This window comes from Mesocricetus auratus, unplaced genomic scaffold, assembly GCF_017639785.1.
Source record: "Mesocricetus auratus isolate SY011 unplaced genomic scaffold, BCM_Maur_2.0 Super-Scaffold_100014, whole genome shotgun sequence".
Taxonomy (NCBI): Eukaryota; Metazoa; Chordata; class Mammalia; order Rodentia; family Cricetidae; genus Mesocricetus; species Mesocricetus auratus.
In genome coordinates this window covers 55,379,566-55,393,677 of record NW_024429197.1, presented here as the reverse complement: position 1 = coordinate 55,393,677, position 14,112 = coordinate 55,379,566, and the positions used below count along the sequence as shown (strand labels likewise).

Below are 14,112 nucleotides of genomic sequence, written 5' to 3'. Positions count from 1 at the left end.
GGCCACACAAAGAATGTGCTGTGACTGAGACAAATATTTTTATAAGTAAGTTTGGATGTCAGTTTTTTTCAAGCACATATCCTCTATCCTTCCTCAGCGCTGTTTGCTCAGCTGGATGTCCACAGGGTCCAATTTTCCCTCCAATTGCCCTTGCACGCTAATATAATTGCTGCTCTATGGGTAATTGGTCAGCCTGGAGCAGCATCTGAACGCATTTGTTCCTCTGCACTGTCTAGCAGCTTCCCGGATGACTCTGCTGTCTTAGAGAACTAGCATGAATCTTCAGCCTCTGTCTTTAAATAAGGCTAACTAACGTGGGTTTGTAAGGGACACTGTGCTTTGAAGTACTAAGGCTAGACTATCTTTCAGCAGCCAAGGTTTCCTGTCACAATGAAATACAGAGAAAATGAAATCAAGACCCAAATACATATTTTCTCTTCTATTGTCTTCCAGCATTCTCCTTCCCAAACAGGTCAAAAGAATTAGATTTGAACAAAGTAGCGAGCCAGTTTCGTTTAATAATGCTCTTGATGATGGGGTGAAGCCCATCTGCCGTATCATGTCCCCACCTAGAGTACATCCTCACCCCGGATGAGATGGAGACACACAGAAAACACTCCCTCCTGGGGACATGGGAGTGTGACTGCTCACTCTTGAGCAAAGTCCTAGTGCTACTGCAAACTGCAGGCCGAGCTGGCCAAGCACTCTCAACGCTTGAATAACTGGAGTCTTCCTTTTTTGTACTCAAACACAAGTGAAGTTTAACCGTTCCTTTGAGAAAAACCAATGGTCCCAGAAGGCTGCCCAAGCTAACATAAGCATTCTGTATCCCCGGGGAGCTCAGCAGCTTCCAACAGTCCTCAGTTTTCTCAGAGCAGTGGTGATACCCATTTTATTTTATATGATGAACATTTCAAAGAGTAAGACCAATGGATTTTAATGATTAGAAGAAACTATTATGTATGGATTACGTATGGGTTTATGAAATTCATTCTTTGACTAGTCTTTGACACACATACATAATGCATCTGATCACTCCCAACCCCCACTCTCCTGCCTCCCTGTCTATCCTTACTCTTCCCTACAAACCTTTCTCACAACCACCTGTGTGATGGGGTGTGGAGCTGTCTATTTGAGTGGGGTAGACTCAGCATGGGGTACACATCTGAAGACAATGATTCCCCTACCCCCAGAATCTACCAGTAGTCAACAAATAGTTCAGCCCTGAAGAGTGGCTCCTCCCACTTCCATGATGGATTCTTGACAAGGCCAGTCTTGTGTGGTGCAGCACGGGTAACCACTTCTGAGCTCATGATTACACGGTTGTATGAATCCATAGGATGGCACTCCACACTGACTTTGGCTCTTACATGCTTCCTTCCCCCTCTTGTGTGATGAGCCTTACTGGAGTGATCTTAGCCCTAAACTGTCACTTTTGCTCAGGATCTTGGGCAGCTGCGTTCAATGTGGCTCACTTTCGTCTGTATGTATAAACAGATGCTTGGACAGCAGTTTGATGCTATGTCAATTTAGTTAGACAACAGTGGTAAGTTTCTTCCTTAGACTTATGACTTCCCCAGGCATGGATTGGGTTTACAGTACTAGACATAGGCTCCCTTCTGTGGAGTGGGCCTTAAATACACAAGGGCTTCATTCTTTTAGGACCCTTTGGGGCTTTCCTAATCAGCTCCTGTAAAGGTGTCTGATTATTTGTTCAGTAACCCACTGTTTCTAGAAGCAGTTTCATCAGCCATGTAGGGTGACTTGCTTCAATTTCTCTTTTGTATTTTTAATTTTTTCTCTATTTTTTAAATTTAAATTAGAATCAAGTTTGTTTTACATGTTAATCCCAGTTCCCTCTCCCTCCCCTCCTCCCCTGCCCCCCATTAACTCCCTATCCCATCCCCTTTCTCTTCCCCAAGGAGGGTGGGACCTTCCATGGGGTATCTTCAAAGTCTGTCATATCCTTTGGAGCAGGGCCTAGGCCCTCCCCCGTGTATCTAGGCTGAGAGAGTATCCCTCTGTGTGGAATGGACTCCCAAAGTCCATTCGTATGCTAGGAATAAATACTGATCCACTGCCAGAGGCCCCACAGATTGCCAAGGCCTCCTCACTGACATCCACGTTCAGGGGGTCTGGATGGGTCCTATGCTGGTTTCCCAGCTATCAGTCTGGGGTCCATGAGCTCCCTCTTGTTCAGGTCAGCTGTTTCTGTGGATTTCATTAGCCTGGTCTTGACCCCTTTGCTCATAACTCCTCCCTCTCTGCAACTGGATTCCAGGAGTTCAGCTCAGTGTTTAACTATGGATGTCTGCTTCTGCTTCCATCAGCTACTGGACGACGGCTCTAGGATGGCTCATAAGGTAGTCATCAATCTCATTATCAGGGAAAGGCATTTAAGGTAGACTCTCGACTATTGCTGTTTCCTTTGCCTACGTATTTGGACTACAGCAGTGTCATTGATATGTAGGGATCTCTGGAGGTTTTTTTGGTACATTGTAGCTGGGTCATATGGTAGTGTTATTTCTTGCTTTTTGAGAAACTTCCAGACTGATTTCCAAAGTGGCTGCCAATAGTTGACACCCTCAGTCACAGTGTATACTCTTCTTTTCCACACCCATACCAGCACTCGTTGTCACTTGTATTCTTGATGACAGCCATCATACCTGGAACACACTTGTGTTTTTGGTCTTGTGCAGAGAATGTAGTTGGAAAAAGGAAGGAGTATTTTACCAGCCTCTTCAAGATATGCTTTTGTGTGATTCAAAAAATGACACATACAAGAGGGGAGTTCAATCACAGCAGCAATGTAGCTGATTAGATCAGAAAGCAATGTGAAACCAACTTCCTTCTATGAAGGCAGCTATGTTTTACAGAATTAGTAACTAAAATTGCTAATTCACTGTGAGCTTATGTTTAAATATATACACATCTACTTTCCCCTCTTGTATGTGTCATTTTTTGAATGTCTGTTTTGTGTATGTGCATGACTGTGTACAGGTAGCTGCAGAGAGCAGAAAAGGGTGTCAGATCCCCAAGAGACGGAGTTATTCACTTAAAATTAGTTGCCTGATGTGGATGCTAGAAACCAAATTCGGGTCGTCTTCAAGAGCAACAAACAATCTTTACTGGGGTGCATTTCCCCTAGCCTCTTCCTTTTAAGTTAGGGTGCAATAAATATCAATAAACATGTATAAACAAACCTGAATATCATGGGTGGTGGTGGCTCACCCCTTTAATGCCCCCACTTGCAAGGCAGAGGCAGATGGATCTCTGTGAGTTCAAGGCCAGCCTGGTCTACATTGTGAGTTCTAGGACAGCCAGGGCTACACAGTGAAACCCTGTCTCAAAACTTCCCCCAATACCAATGTTTGTAATGTATTTTACGATTATTAAGGAGGTCTGAGGTTAAAACATGAAAATTGTTGCAATGTATTCCCACTGAGCAAATGCCACGTAGAATTAGAAAAAAAAAATGTGACCGGGACCAGGTAAAAGTTTGATAGCCCCCGAAATTGTCAGAAGGCAACGAGTCTTGGGCTCTCTAAGACTCAAAGCCTCATCTACAAGTCATGTTAACACTGTCAAAATTGCTTTTCCGTTAAAAAAAAAGGATTCCAAGGGATAAAAGTTATTCAGTCTTTTATCCTCGGGTGACCTGACAGGTCACCTGTGTGGCCCTGACCGCTGTGCTCTGTTCATTCCCACTAATATGCCTGTTTTCACAGCACGCAGTGACTTGGGGCTTGTCCATAAGAGCCCTTAAAGTCTGCATAAGGTAACGTCCTAAGCACTCTGGAGAACCCCAAACCTCGGGGTAAGGCAGCACCGAGACTGCAACTCCACTTCGCCCTGCACTCTGGGCAAACAGCATTGAGCATAATACACAGGGCAGCTGAATGCAGCAACCTGATCTCGAAAATAATAAGGACTACCTAGGAGTACTGACAATTTCAAGACCAACACGTGTATCTAGGTTTTTCCGAGTATGCAATGATTTCTGAGATTGTAGTAGAAGAACAGCCTAAGGCCACTAATTTTAACTATTCATCCGAATGGCACAAAGTTTGGGGAGGGGAGAATTCTTAAAACATGGTCATTCTAAAATCCAGAATTAGGGTAGATTTTAATAAATAATGAGGTAAGAGCATAAAAACACTATGTTTTTCAAAAATATTTATTTAAAAATAAGATTTCTAAAAATACAGTACATAGTACATTTCAAGAGAAGTAAAAATTCCACAATTTAAATTAAAGGCAATTTGCAAAGAAAATAGACAATTACATGAATAAAACAAAATCACTAAAATAAATTAAAAGCAATGATGTTCTTAAGGTAGATACATAAGTTCATTTCCATTAGAAGAACCAGTGTAGACTTCTCATCTAAACAAATGAATGCATCTCCTAGTTCCCAGCTGTCGGCTTCCTCCCTCCCTCCCTCCCTCAGAGCGCTCTTCCTTCTCTATGCACTCTCTTCCTTATTACCGCTAACACTAGAAATGGTACTGCAGACCCGTAGGGTAAGGGCAAAGCAAAACAGCAGACGAGGCGGGCACGCGGCCCTCAGACTTCCACATACCACAACTGAACAAAAAGCATACTGGCATGTTTTAAGACAGGGTCTTCCCAGGCACCTACAGTACTACCAGTTTTAAAACCCAAGAAGGGTCTTTCATTTAGGAATATGTGAGAATTGGGGCTGACAGCAAACTTTAGGAGTCTCAAAATGACAGGGGTGTTGCGTGGTGATTACACTTGCCAGACTAATCCTGAGCACAGAGCGTGCTCAGCTATCGTGGTCCATGCAGTCTGTTTGCCCAAGAGCCTATCCTGTCCTCAGGCTTACAACCCGTTTATCTAAATACCCGACTGGGGTGGAATTTCTTCCTTTTGAATCTTCAGTTGCTTTCTTTCCATATATATTAATTTTTCCTTTGCTCTTTAATAATCACACCAAGAGACAAAGCAGTGGTGAATTCATTCCTATCTACAACTTGGAAAAAATTACTGTACTCTGCCTTTTGAACAATGCATAGGCAGTGGGATTGTTAAGAATCAATCCAGTGGCAATACAACTCACAGGAGACACAGTGCTGCCCGTCCCCAATTCCTCTCTCTGAAGTATGCTCATCTGGACATACTTCATGCTCATGAGATCGTCACCTCTCAAGTTTTAGACTCGATTCTTTTTTCCATTCAGAATTCACTGCAAAACCATCCACTGCGTCAGTACTAACGGAGACACAGACTAAAGCTGATGGAAACACAAGCATTTCATGTGACTGTCTACCTTCTCAGCCACCTGCACTGTCACTTCCTGTCTGAGTCATCGCACAGCAGCTTCAGTTTTAAGGAGACACTGACAAGTGTTTAGAGAGCTTCCGGGAAAGAACAGGGAGCACCCATATGCAGCAGTATGGCACCTGGACAAGTCCAACAACAGGACTGCATCCTGCCAGGGACGTAAAATGAGTCCTAAAAACATTACATCGTCAAACAATCTTACTCTAAGTTCATGTAGACAAAGCAGCAGCATCTAGACTACTTTGGTTGTAAAGTTCAACTTCTGTTGATATGTTTGCATTGGGAAAGTGTGTGTTATTGTGTGTGTGTGTGTGTGTGTGTGTATGATTTATATGTTTTTTAAAAGTGTCCTTTAATTTCATTTTATTTTCAAAATACGCAAATAACCTGTATCATTCATTAGAGCCATTATGAATTATACCCACACAGAGAGAAATGCTAAATTCTTGACTTGTAATTAAAAATGAACCCATTTGCCCTTTATTTTAGCATTTGGTTGAGGAGTCATTAAAAGTGTCTAATAGAATACTTTGCTTATAGAAATAAATGTTTTTTTCTCTGCCAAAGTGAAATGAAGGGGAAAAGTGATTTGATAATTTTAGTAGCTTTGGCCTATTAAAATATCTCAAAAAGTAGTCACCCTATATAGTAACATACAAAATTAAAACCCACACCACTCTGCATAACAGAATAAAACCTAAGTCTAAATAAGAATCATTTTCAACTTACTCTGCTGAGCAATCACTCACAGAAAGTAAGTTCTGCCAACTGATTGTTCACTTCTTCAGATACAGATGTGAGAAGCTAACTCCCAGCCAACCAAAAAGAAAATTAACTCTTTGGTTCAAGAATTAAGGATGTAACTCAAAGCTAAGGTGAATAGCACCAGGATGTTTAAGTTGCACAGGCACCAGTAGGTTAAACTACCATCCATCTACACTGGCTCGGACACAAAGCTCACAGTCTGCACACGCGTCTTCTCTCTAACCGACAGCCTACAAATGATCAGACACTGCACTGAGTGAACCCAGCAAGCAAAGCACAAAAGGAGCCGTGCCTGGTCATGGCTGTTCTGACTACATCTTTACATTTAAAGCTATTGAGGAGAAAAGTACGCCCTATGTGTAATTAGTTAATTATACAGTTGAGCAAGTGTGGGAAGCACTACCAATACACACATGAGGTAATGAATTAAAAATGCCAACAGAAAGGAAGACCTCTAGGGTCTCGAGAACAGCAAAAGACCCTGGTTTTTAAAGTGTAAGCCCCCTTCATACCTAAACTGTTGGTTTCCTCTTTTGTCATAAGAGACTCCTAAAATAGGTTCCAGTTTTCTCCAACTTTGGGCAACCTATCATTTCTCCTCTGTATCACACAGCTACACTTCCCTGTTATTTTTAACATGTGCATGCTAAAAATGATGCAGGTTAACATATCCTACACAATTCAGGTAAAGTTCAAAATAATCTCTCAGGAGCATCTGGCCAGCTGAAGAGAAAGAGCAACCAAGTGGAGGTTAAATAATTCAGACTAAATGCTTCCCAGAGTGAAGGACTCTTACAGTAAAACGGTGCTCGGGGGACAGGGGCCGGCAAGGTGCCTCTGGTATCACAGCCCCAGTTCTCATCAAGGCTTTGCAGAGATGTGATTATTCATGTTCATCTAGCCTTCTCTCCATCTTACTAATGTCCCCTACTTTCTTTATCCAATTTTTGGCTATTTGCTACTCCTTGGTACCAAAACCCTAGGGCAGAAAGGGGGAGAAAATAAAAGATATGATGGTCAAATCAGTAATAACAATGACTTAAGATTTTTAAGCATTGAGCCAAGCACAGCAGCATATGCCTGTAATCCCAGACTTGGGAGGTGAAGGTAGAAGGATTCTGAGTTGAAAACCAGTGAAACCCTGTCTCCAAATAATAATAGTAATAATAGTAATAATTTGTTCAAAATTATCACTAGCAAGTAATATTTCCACATCTAAATAACTAATAAAAATGTTACTGGTTTTAACAAAATGGCTTTTAAAAAATAAATTTTGTTTTAAAAAATGCACAAAGATAATGGAAGAAGTGAGAAAGGTCACTTCTTGAATTTAAACCATCACAAAGGTAGCACAAGTACTAAATATTGGTTCATATAGTCAGTAACAATACTGGTATAAAATATTTCAAGTAAACAGCTTCTAAAACTTTCCCCGTGTTCTACTACAGAATATTGTGGAATCTAAGAACAGCTAAACATAAATTCTACTAAGATTTTTATTTGTAGATGAATGCCAAGCATGGTATCTACAACAGAAGATAACATATGTGGATACTGAATCATATACTCACTCATTAGTTAATTACATGGTCAATAATACTAGCAAGTAGAACACACTAAGTTTATAGGACTTACTAACTACATTTGTCAATACTTGTAACTTTCAAAGCATTAGTAGAGGTGGGTGAAAGTCTAATGTTTTAACTCTTAGTAAATTACATAATGTTTGTAATAAATTCCCAATACAGTCTATGTATAGTAGAGGTCATGTCAAAATTTACACAATGAAGTATTAGTTTAGTGAACTGTAGCTAGGTTATCTACTGACATGTGACATACACGAAAACTAGCCAGAGGACAGTCCAGACAAAAGTTAGCATGTGCTAACGAGTATTAATGCCATGTTAGGCCTCTGTAAGACAAGCTGTGACTTTTAGCAATACAGGTAAGAACATTCAAACTACCCAGGATCAGCACAGAAAACTATGTGGCTGTCATCTACCTTCACTTGTACCTCCTGTCCTCCTGTTTGGAAGTGTGTTCTTAATTTGAGTCTTTGTAACTAGTGTTTACAATGAACACATCTGTAAGAATGGTTAGAATGCGTGGAGCCCTCTCCACGTTAGTGCCGGGTTCTGGTGTTGGTTCTGAGACGTTTGCCTCACTTCGTCTGCATTTCCTATGCTTATGGTCTGAATGCTTTTCCTTCCTTTCCCTGGTTCTGAAGCCAGGACCTCTGTGTACTCTGTCATTGAAATACCCCAGCCCCGACTTTATTACTATTACACTGTCTTCTGAGACAAGAGGTTCCTGTGTTAGCTACAATGTAAGTGGCTCTTCTATGTTAACTAAAATATTCCAATACTATTTTTAAACAAAATAGTGTTTTTATTTTCTTGTAACATTAGATAGCTTAGTAAATTGAAACATAAGTCTGGTATGAAGTACCAAGACTCTTAATAGATCACTCAATGTTTAGAAGATTCTGAACTCAGTCCATTGTTGCCTACATGAAGCTCATCCAATTAAGTATGTGGGGGGAGCGGGATACATGATGCTGGGGGTCATGCGTGGAAGGCATGTTTGCAGAGGTCAGAGCACAACTCTGTGGAGTCAGGCTTCTTTCTCTTCACCTTCACCTTCAAGTGGGTTCTGGAAGCAAAACTCTGTTCACCAGTCTTGCACAGCAAATACCTTTATGTGCTGGGTCACCTTGCAAACCCAACCCTAATTGTTTACTAAGTGCAAATGCAGCCTAGCCATAATATTTTAACTCTGGAAGCCCAAAAAATGATTCTGCTAATGTAAAAATAGCATTTAACACACATTCTGCTAAAATTAAATGAACAAACACTCCAATGCAATACACAGACTAATAGGGAATCCTGTTGTTCATTTGCTTTCTCATACGCCACACATGTTCTTATTTCCATGGTTACTCAGAGGGGCAAATGAAGTGGCTATTCAGTCTATAGGTTTAACTCTGACTGAGAAGGTTTTTTTAAGCAAAGAAAAATAGTATTATTAATCAATTACTAATTATTTTAAGGCAATCGAGTCTGTGTATGTGTGGTACCATTCCAAAACTGAATTGAAAAAATTAAATGTATTTTTTTTAGATATTCAGTAAAACACACTGGATAACATGGTTGCCACAGCAATTGTAATACATGTTTTGTTCTGTAATAAATAGTAATTTTAAAGTAAGTTTTTATAATGATAACAAATTAAGTTGCCAAAATAAGGTTTAAAGTAAAACATGAAATACCTTATCCTAATCTAAATTTGTGATTGACAGTAAAGTGTGTACAATATACATACATGAAGCCAAGCAATTTATCTAGACAGAACATCCCCAACAGTAACAAATCATGATCAATCTTCATAAAACTTTACACTTTATACATATATTCCCATAAGTGTGTACCTCTAGCATGTTCACAGATTGGAGATACAAACCACTAATGGGATAGTAAAAGCCTCTACAGCCAGTATAATTACATCAATTAGCCAAAAGAGGGCGCAGAAAGAACATAGGAGCTCATCCCTAGGAAATGGCCAACAGGTTTTTCTCTAGGAATCTAACAGTGATTACAAACCCCTAGTGGGGTTAGAAATATACATTTGACAATACTGCATAAGTATATATAGGTATACTGCAATATAGATTGTGTAAATACACTGATATTAGCATTCTGTAGCTCAAACTAGTGCATTAGTTTGCAATTCAATGACTCAACAAAACTATGGAGAGGGATTAGGACCTGGAGAGTAAAGACAAAGGGAAGAGAATGTGCCCTAGAAGTGGTACATCTAAGAAAACCATACCCACAAATCCCCAGTGTGGGAAAGAGACCATACCCATCACCTTGTGTCAGAGCTACTGCTGTTACTGGAGTATAAGCACGTCCACAAAGCTCCAAATGGGGCCTTCATTTGGGTCTGCTATGAATGCTCCAGGTCTTTTATGAACAGAATAGATACAGCTGAAGGCATCAACTTGTATCACTTCCTTTTAGAACCTGTCATGAGCCAATCAGCTTGCACAAAATCCAACCCCTCTGCCTAAAATAAACATACTAACTTTGTTTCCTAATCTTTATAAATGTTTCTTATATTAAACTCACTATATGTCTTAGCACCAATAAATATTTTCACCTGCCACTTCTAAGTTTTTAAATAAACATAATTAGAACATGAAATTATGGTATTAATATTTCTGAAAAGAGCTTATTCTATTACTTCAGAATATTTTATAAGACATTTACAGTATCTGAAGAACTAACCACAGTACAGCTGACTGGCTAACAATAATAATCTCTGTTTCAGTATTTCCCAGCTATGATTCCTTACTTTACAACTACCTGTAAGAAAAGTATGTATGTGGTTCACGAATGGTAGATTTGTTCTATGTTATTTTCAGAGGAAAGATCACTAGCACACACACTTTTCAAACATATGGATTTGCAGTATTCTAAATGAAAAACTTAAATCATACAAAATGTCTTTGCATACAAAAAGGCTCCGTGTTTGTCAAGGACTATCATTACCATAGATCATTCTATTTTAAGATAATTTCTTGGCATCAGCTACTAATAAAAGATCTCTAGAGTGATGCAAATTATAACTGAGCAATGGAAATTCAATTTCAACCTCAGTGATTACTGGTATATAAAGTTGATGAGCTACTTTTAAGCTTTGATATGAGCTGACCAGTATCTATTATATAATATATAAACCATCAATGTGTACAGTGAGATCTACTGGCAGATAAGTAAAATATACATACTTTAAAACACAGCATTCCTTTATATACTGTGTATTACACACCATCCAGTTATACTAGCATTTTAAAACATCTGCATTCTGATATAACTGCACTTGAAGAATTAACTGGAATTATTGCAACTTCCTACCCTTTGCAGTCAATAGAATCTTAGGGTAAAACAGGAACGTGTGCCTTCCTGGTCACAAATTTCTCTTGGGAGCAAACATTCTAATAGCAGTCAATAACTGCAGCAGAAGGGAAAAATAATTTTCCCGTTCTACTAAGGTAGTGTTGTGCATCACACTCATGTGTCTCACTTCACTTTTGGTGAGGGGAGAGGAGGAGGCATGGGAAAGCTGCCCCTAGGGATGAGCGGGAGAGGAGGAGGCATCGGAAAGCTGCCCCTGGGGATGAGCGGGAGAGGAGGAGGCATCGGAAAGCTGCCCCTGGGGATGAGCGGGAGAGGAGGAGGCATCGGAAAGCTGCCCCTGGGGATGAGCGGGAGAGGAGGAGGCATCGGAAAGCTGCCCCTGGGCAAGTACTGCCCTTTGTTGTTCCCCTTACACGCATAGTAAAGACCCTGCAGCACATAGGAAAGGGAGGAACGAAAAGCATTTTAACTTATATTCGAAAAAGAAAACTTACACATAACAAAGTGTATCAAGTCTAAATTCAGATTTGGTTAGTAACTGCTTAAAGGTAGACATTAAACATCTCAAATTTCCTATAAATTAAACTTTAAAACACTGTGAGTACTGAAAGAAATGTATGTACAATTATTTCATCCCAATCACCGCCTTTTGAGTTTGGTAACAAAAGGAGTCCTGGTGGAAGGCTAATTTGAAAGTAAACATGCTTTTAAAACTTAAATATAGATCTTGTATTAGTCCCACAACAGGATCAAGATCACTATTAAAATAAAGCCTGGGGCACATTATGATGCCTAAGATTGGTGGGTGGATTTTAATTGACTTGAAGACTGTCATAGTTCTATTCTCATAAAACCTGTAACGCATTTCCAGCATGGAGGACCCATCTGTGCCCACCATCCATCTGTTTAGACGTGATTGGCAAAGTGGTAGGGAACTCGCAGTGGTTGCCTCTGCCTGAAAGGAATGAACCACAGGATCTTCCAACGAGTGCCAAAAACTTCTGAGAAGGTCTGCTGCCATGGCTTTCGGGGCCGCGATCTACAGAAGACAGCATTATTAGTGAAAGACAGCACTCCCATGGTGCACTTCAGTCAGCTAAAACAATACAGGTTGGCTGGGGATCCATTACTGGACTCTGATGCATTGTGTCCCAGCGTCACAAACACAGCTTTTCTTTCAATGTGGCACGCAGCTGAGCTTCAGCTCCCGACAGCAGACATTGTATCTGCGTCGTCAATCAACCCGGGGTAACTTTGGAAGCAGAGGAGGAGCTCGGCATAACAGAATGTGTGTCAACAACACAGTAGCAAATCTCTTTTGATGTATTTTCAGGACAAATAATTTAACTTACTTCTGTGAGACAGGGAACAAGAGTGATCAGTACTTACTCTGTTTAAAAACTCTGATGGCTGAAAGACCCCTACTGTAAGACTGGGACACGCCTGTCTAGCTTGGACATCAGACGGGGCACCAAGAAAAAGCCATCATTATATTAGTTTCCTACTATTAACATATGCACACAATTCTTAAAGGTGATAAGTTGTTTCTATTTTTAAATAAGATCACTATAAACTTTATACTTACATTTCTTCACAACAGTTTGACATCTTTTCAATAGATGTTGTATCCTGTTAAAATAGAAAATTTATAATCAGATGCAACAAATTTATCAGTACTTCTGCTTTATGAAATATTTAAGCCTATTCAAAAAATATTCTTAAGATTTAACCAGTTTGTGTATCTATATACATCCTGGTGTCTCCTTAGAGAAATAAAACCAACATTATATCATGTCAAAAAAATACTGAACTAAAAAAGTATCAAACACCTCTATGAGAACCATTTCATTCAATTATAACCTCTGAGGACACCTGATTCCTTGGTAATTCTTTTAAAAGCCTAGTTATTTCCATTCAACTCAACTCAACTATCTGTAAATATACATTAAAAACAAATGAATATCAAATAATACTTAAAGACCATCAGTGAATACAGAACTACCAAGATGCAAAGCATGCTAGTGATCCAGGTTTTATAGACTTATATAAATTACAAAATTCAATAAGGCAATCTAAATTAATCATGTTAATCTTTCAATATGAAAATTAAAATTAGTTGCTTAATATCCTTAATTAAAGTAAGACATTTCTTTTTTCCCAACAAACAAACCAAATCTTTACAGCACAATCTCTTCTGGGTGTTTTAACAGGGATGTAATACAGACATAGAAAAAGCACTTCAGCAGAAGACAGTTTCTGAAAATGCTGATGCAAACAGAAGACCTATCAATTATGCTGACAAACATTACCATTGCCAAATACCCAAAATATAAATTGTACAACCTTACATTTAGGTAAAAATTTAGAGTGTAAGCACACTTTAAGACAATATAAGGAAATAGTTTTCAAATGTGCAAAAAGATTAGATAAATTTTCGCCTTCTCCCTTGACTTGACCTTACTAACTTGCTCATATATGGTGGACGGTGAAGACTAACAGTATTAATCAGAACTATTCATGAAAATACAGAACTTCCTTTAGCAGTGCTAACCCAGCCCTTACATTTAGTAATGCTAGGTGAGTACTTGTGATGACAAACTGTCAGACAGAGGCTAGAAGGGAGAAGTAAATCTGAGTTTTAGAAGACTAGACACAAACAGTAATTTCACGTACAGAGTTTTCTGAAGATTTGTGAAAAGATGGCAGACTTGCTACATGTTCTATATGCATTGTTTTTTTAATTATGCCTTGAAATTGATGATGGCATCTGACAATTCTGTTGAAGATAAGCCTTTTATTGTACTGCATAACTTTCTCTCAAAACAGTATTTTATTCATTATAAATGAAAACAGCCTACAGATATAAGAGAATATTCCTTAAGAATTTAAAGGCAAGCGGGGCTTCAGGTTCACATCTATAAAGGAAGTGGATAAGGTCATGGTAGTGATGTCTTAGGGTGTGGACATGACAGGCTACTTGCAAAGGCACCCACACCCAAGTGCAGAGAAAGGAGAGGACAGAATCAGTACATGTTGTCTCTACAGCAGTGGCTATCAACCTTCCTAAGTCATTTCCATTACTACTTCATAGCTGTAATTTTGCTAGTGTTATGAACTGTAA

At 39.4% G+C, this 14,112-nt stretch overlaps 1 protein-coding gene across 4 annotated transcripts in view; it reads right to left on the bottom strand.

Annotated features, from left to right (window-relative positions):
* Positions 1–4,161: 4,161 nt before the first annotated feature.
* The window catches only part of Zdhhc21 (zinc finger DHHC-type palmitoyltransferase 21), a 54,883-nt gene continuing 44,932 nt past the window's right edge, over positions 4,162–14,112 (bottom strand). For all 4 annotated transcript variants that reach the window (XM_040757234.1, XM_013122089.2, XM_013122088.3 and 1 more), the window contains 2 exons: positions 12,577–12,620; positions 4,162–12,030 (listed from right to left, as the gene is read on the bottom strand). In XM_040757234.1, the coding sequence (XP_040613168.1) occupies positions 11,898–12,030; positions 12,577–12,620 (177 nt within the window). In that variant the 3' untranslated portion in view covers positions 4,162–11,897. The remainder of the gene's footprint in view (positions 12,031–12,576; positions 12,621–14,112) is intronic.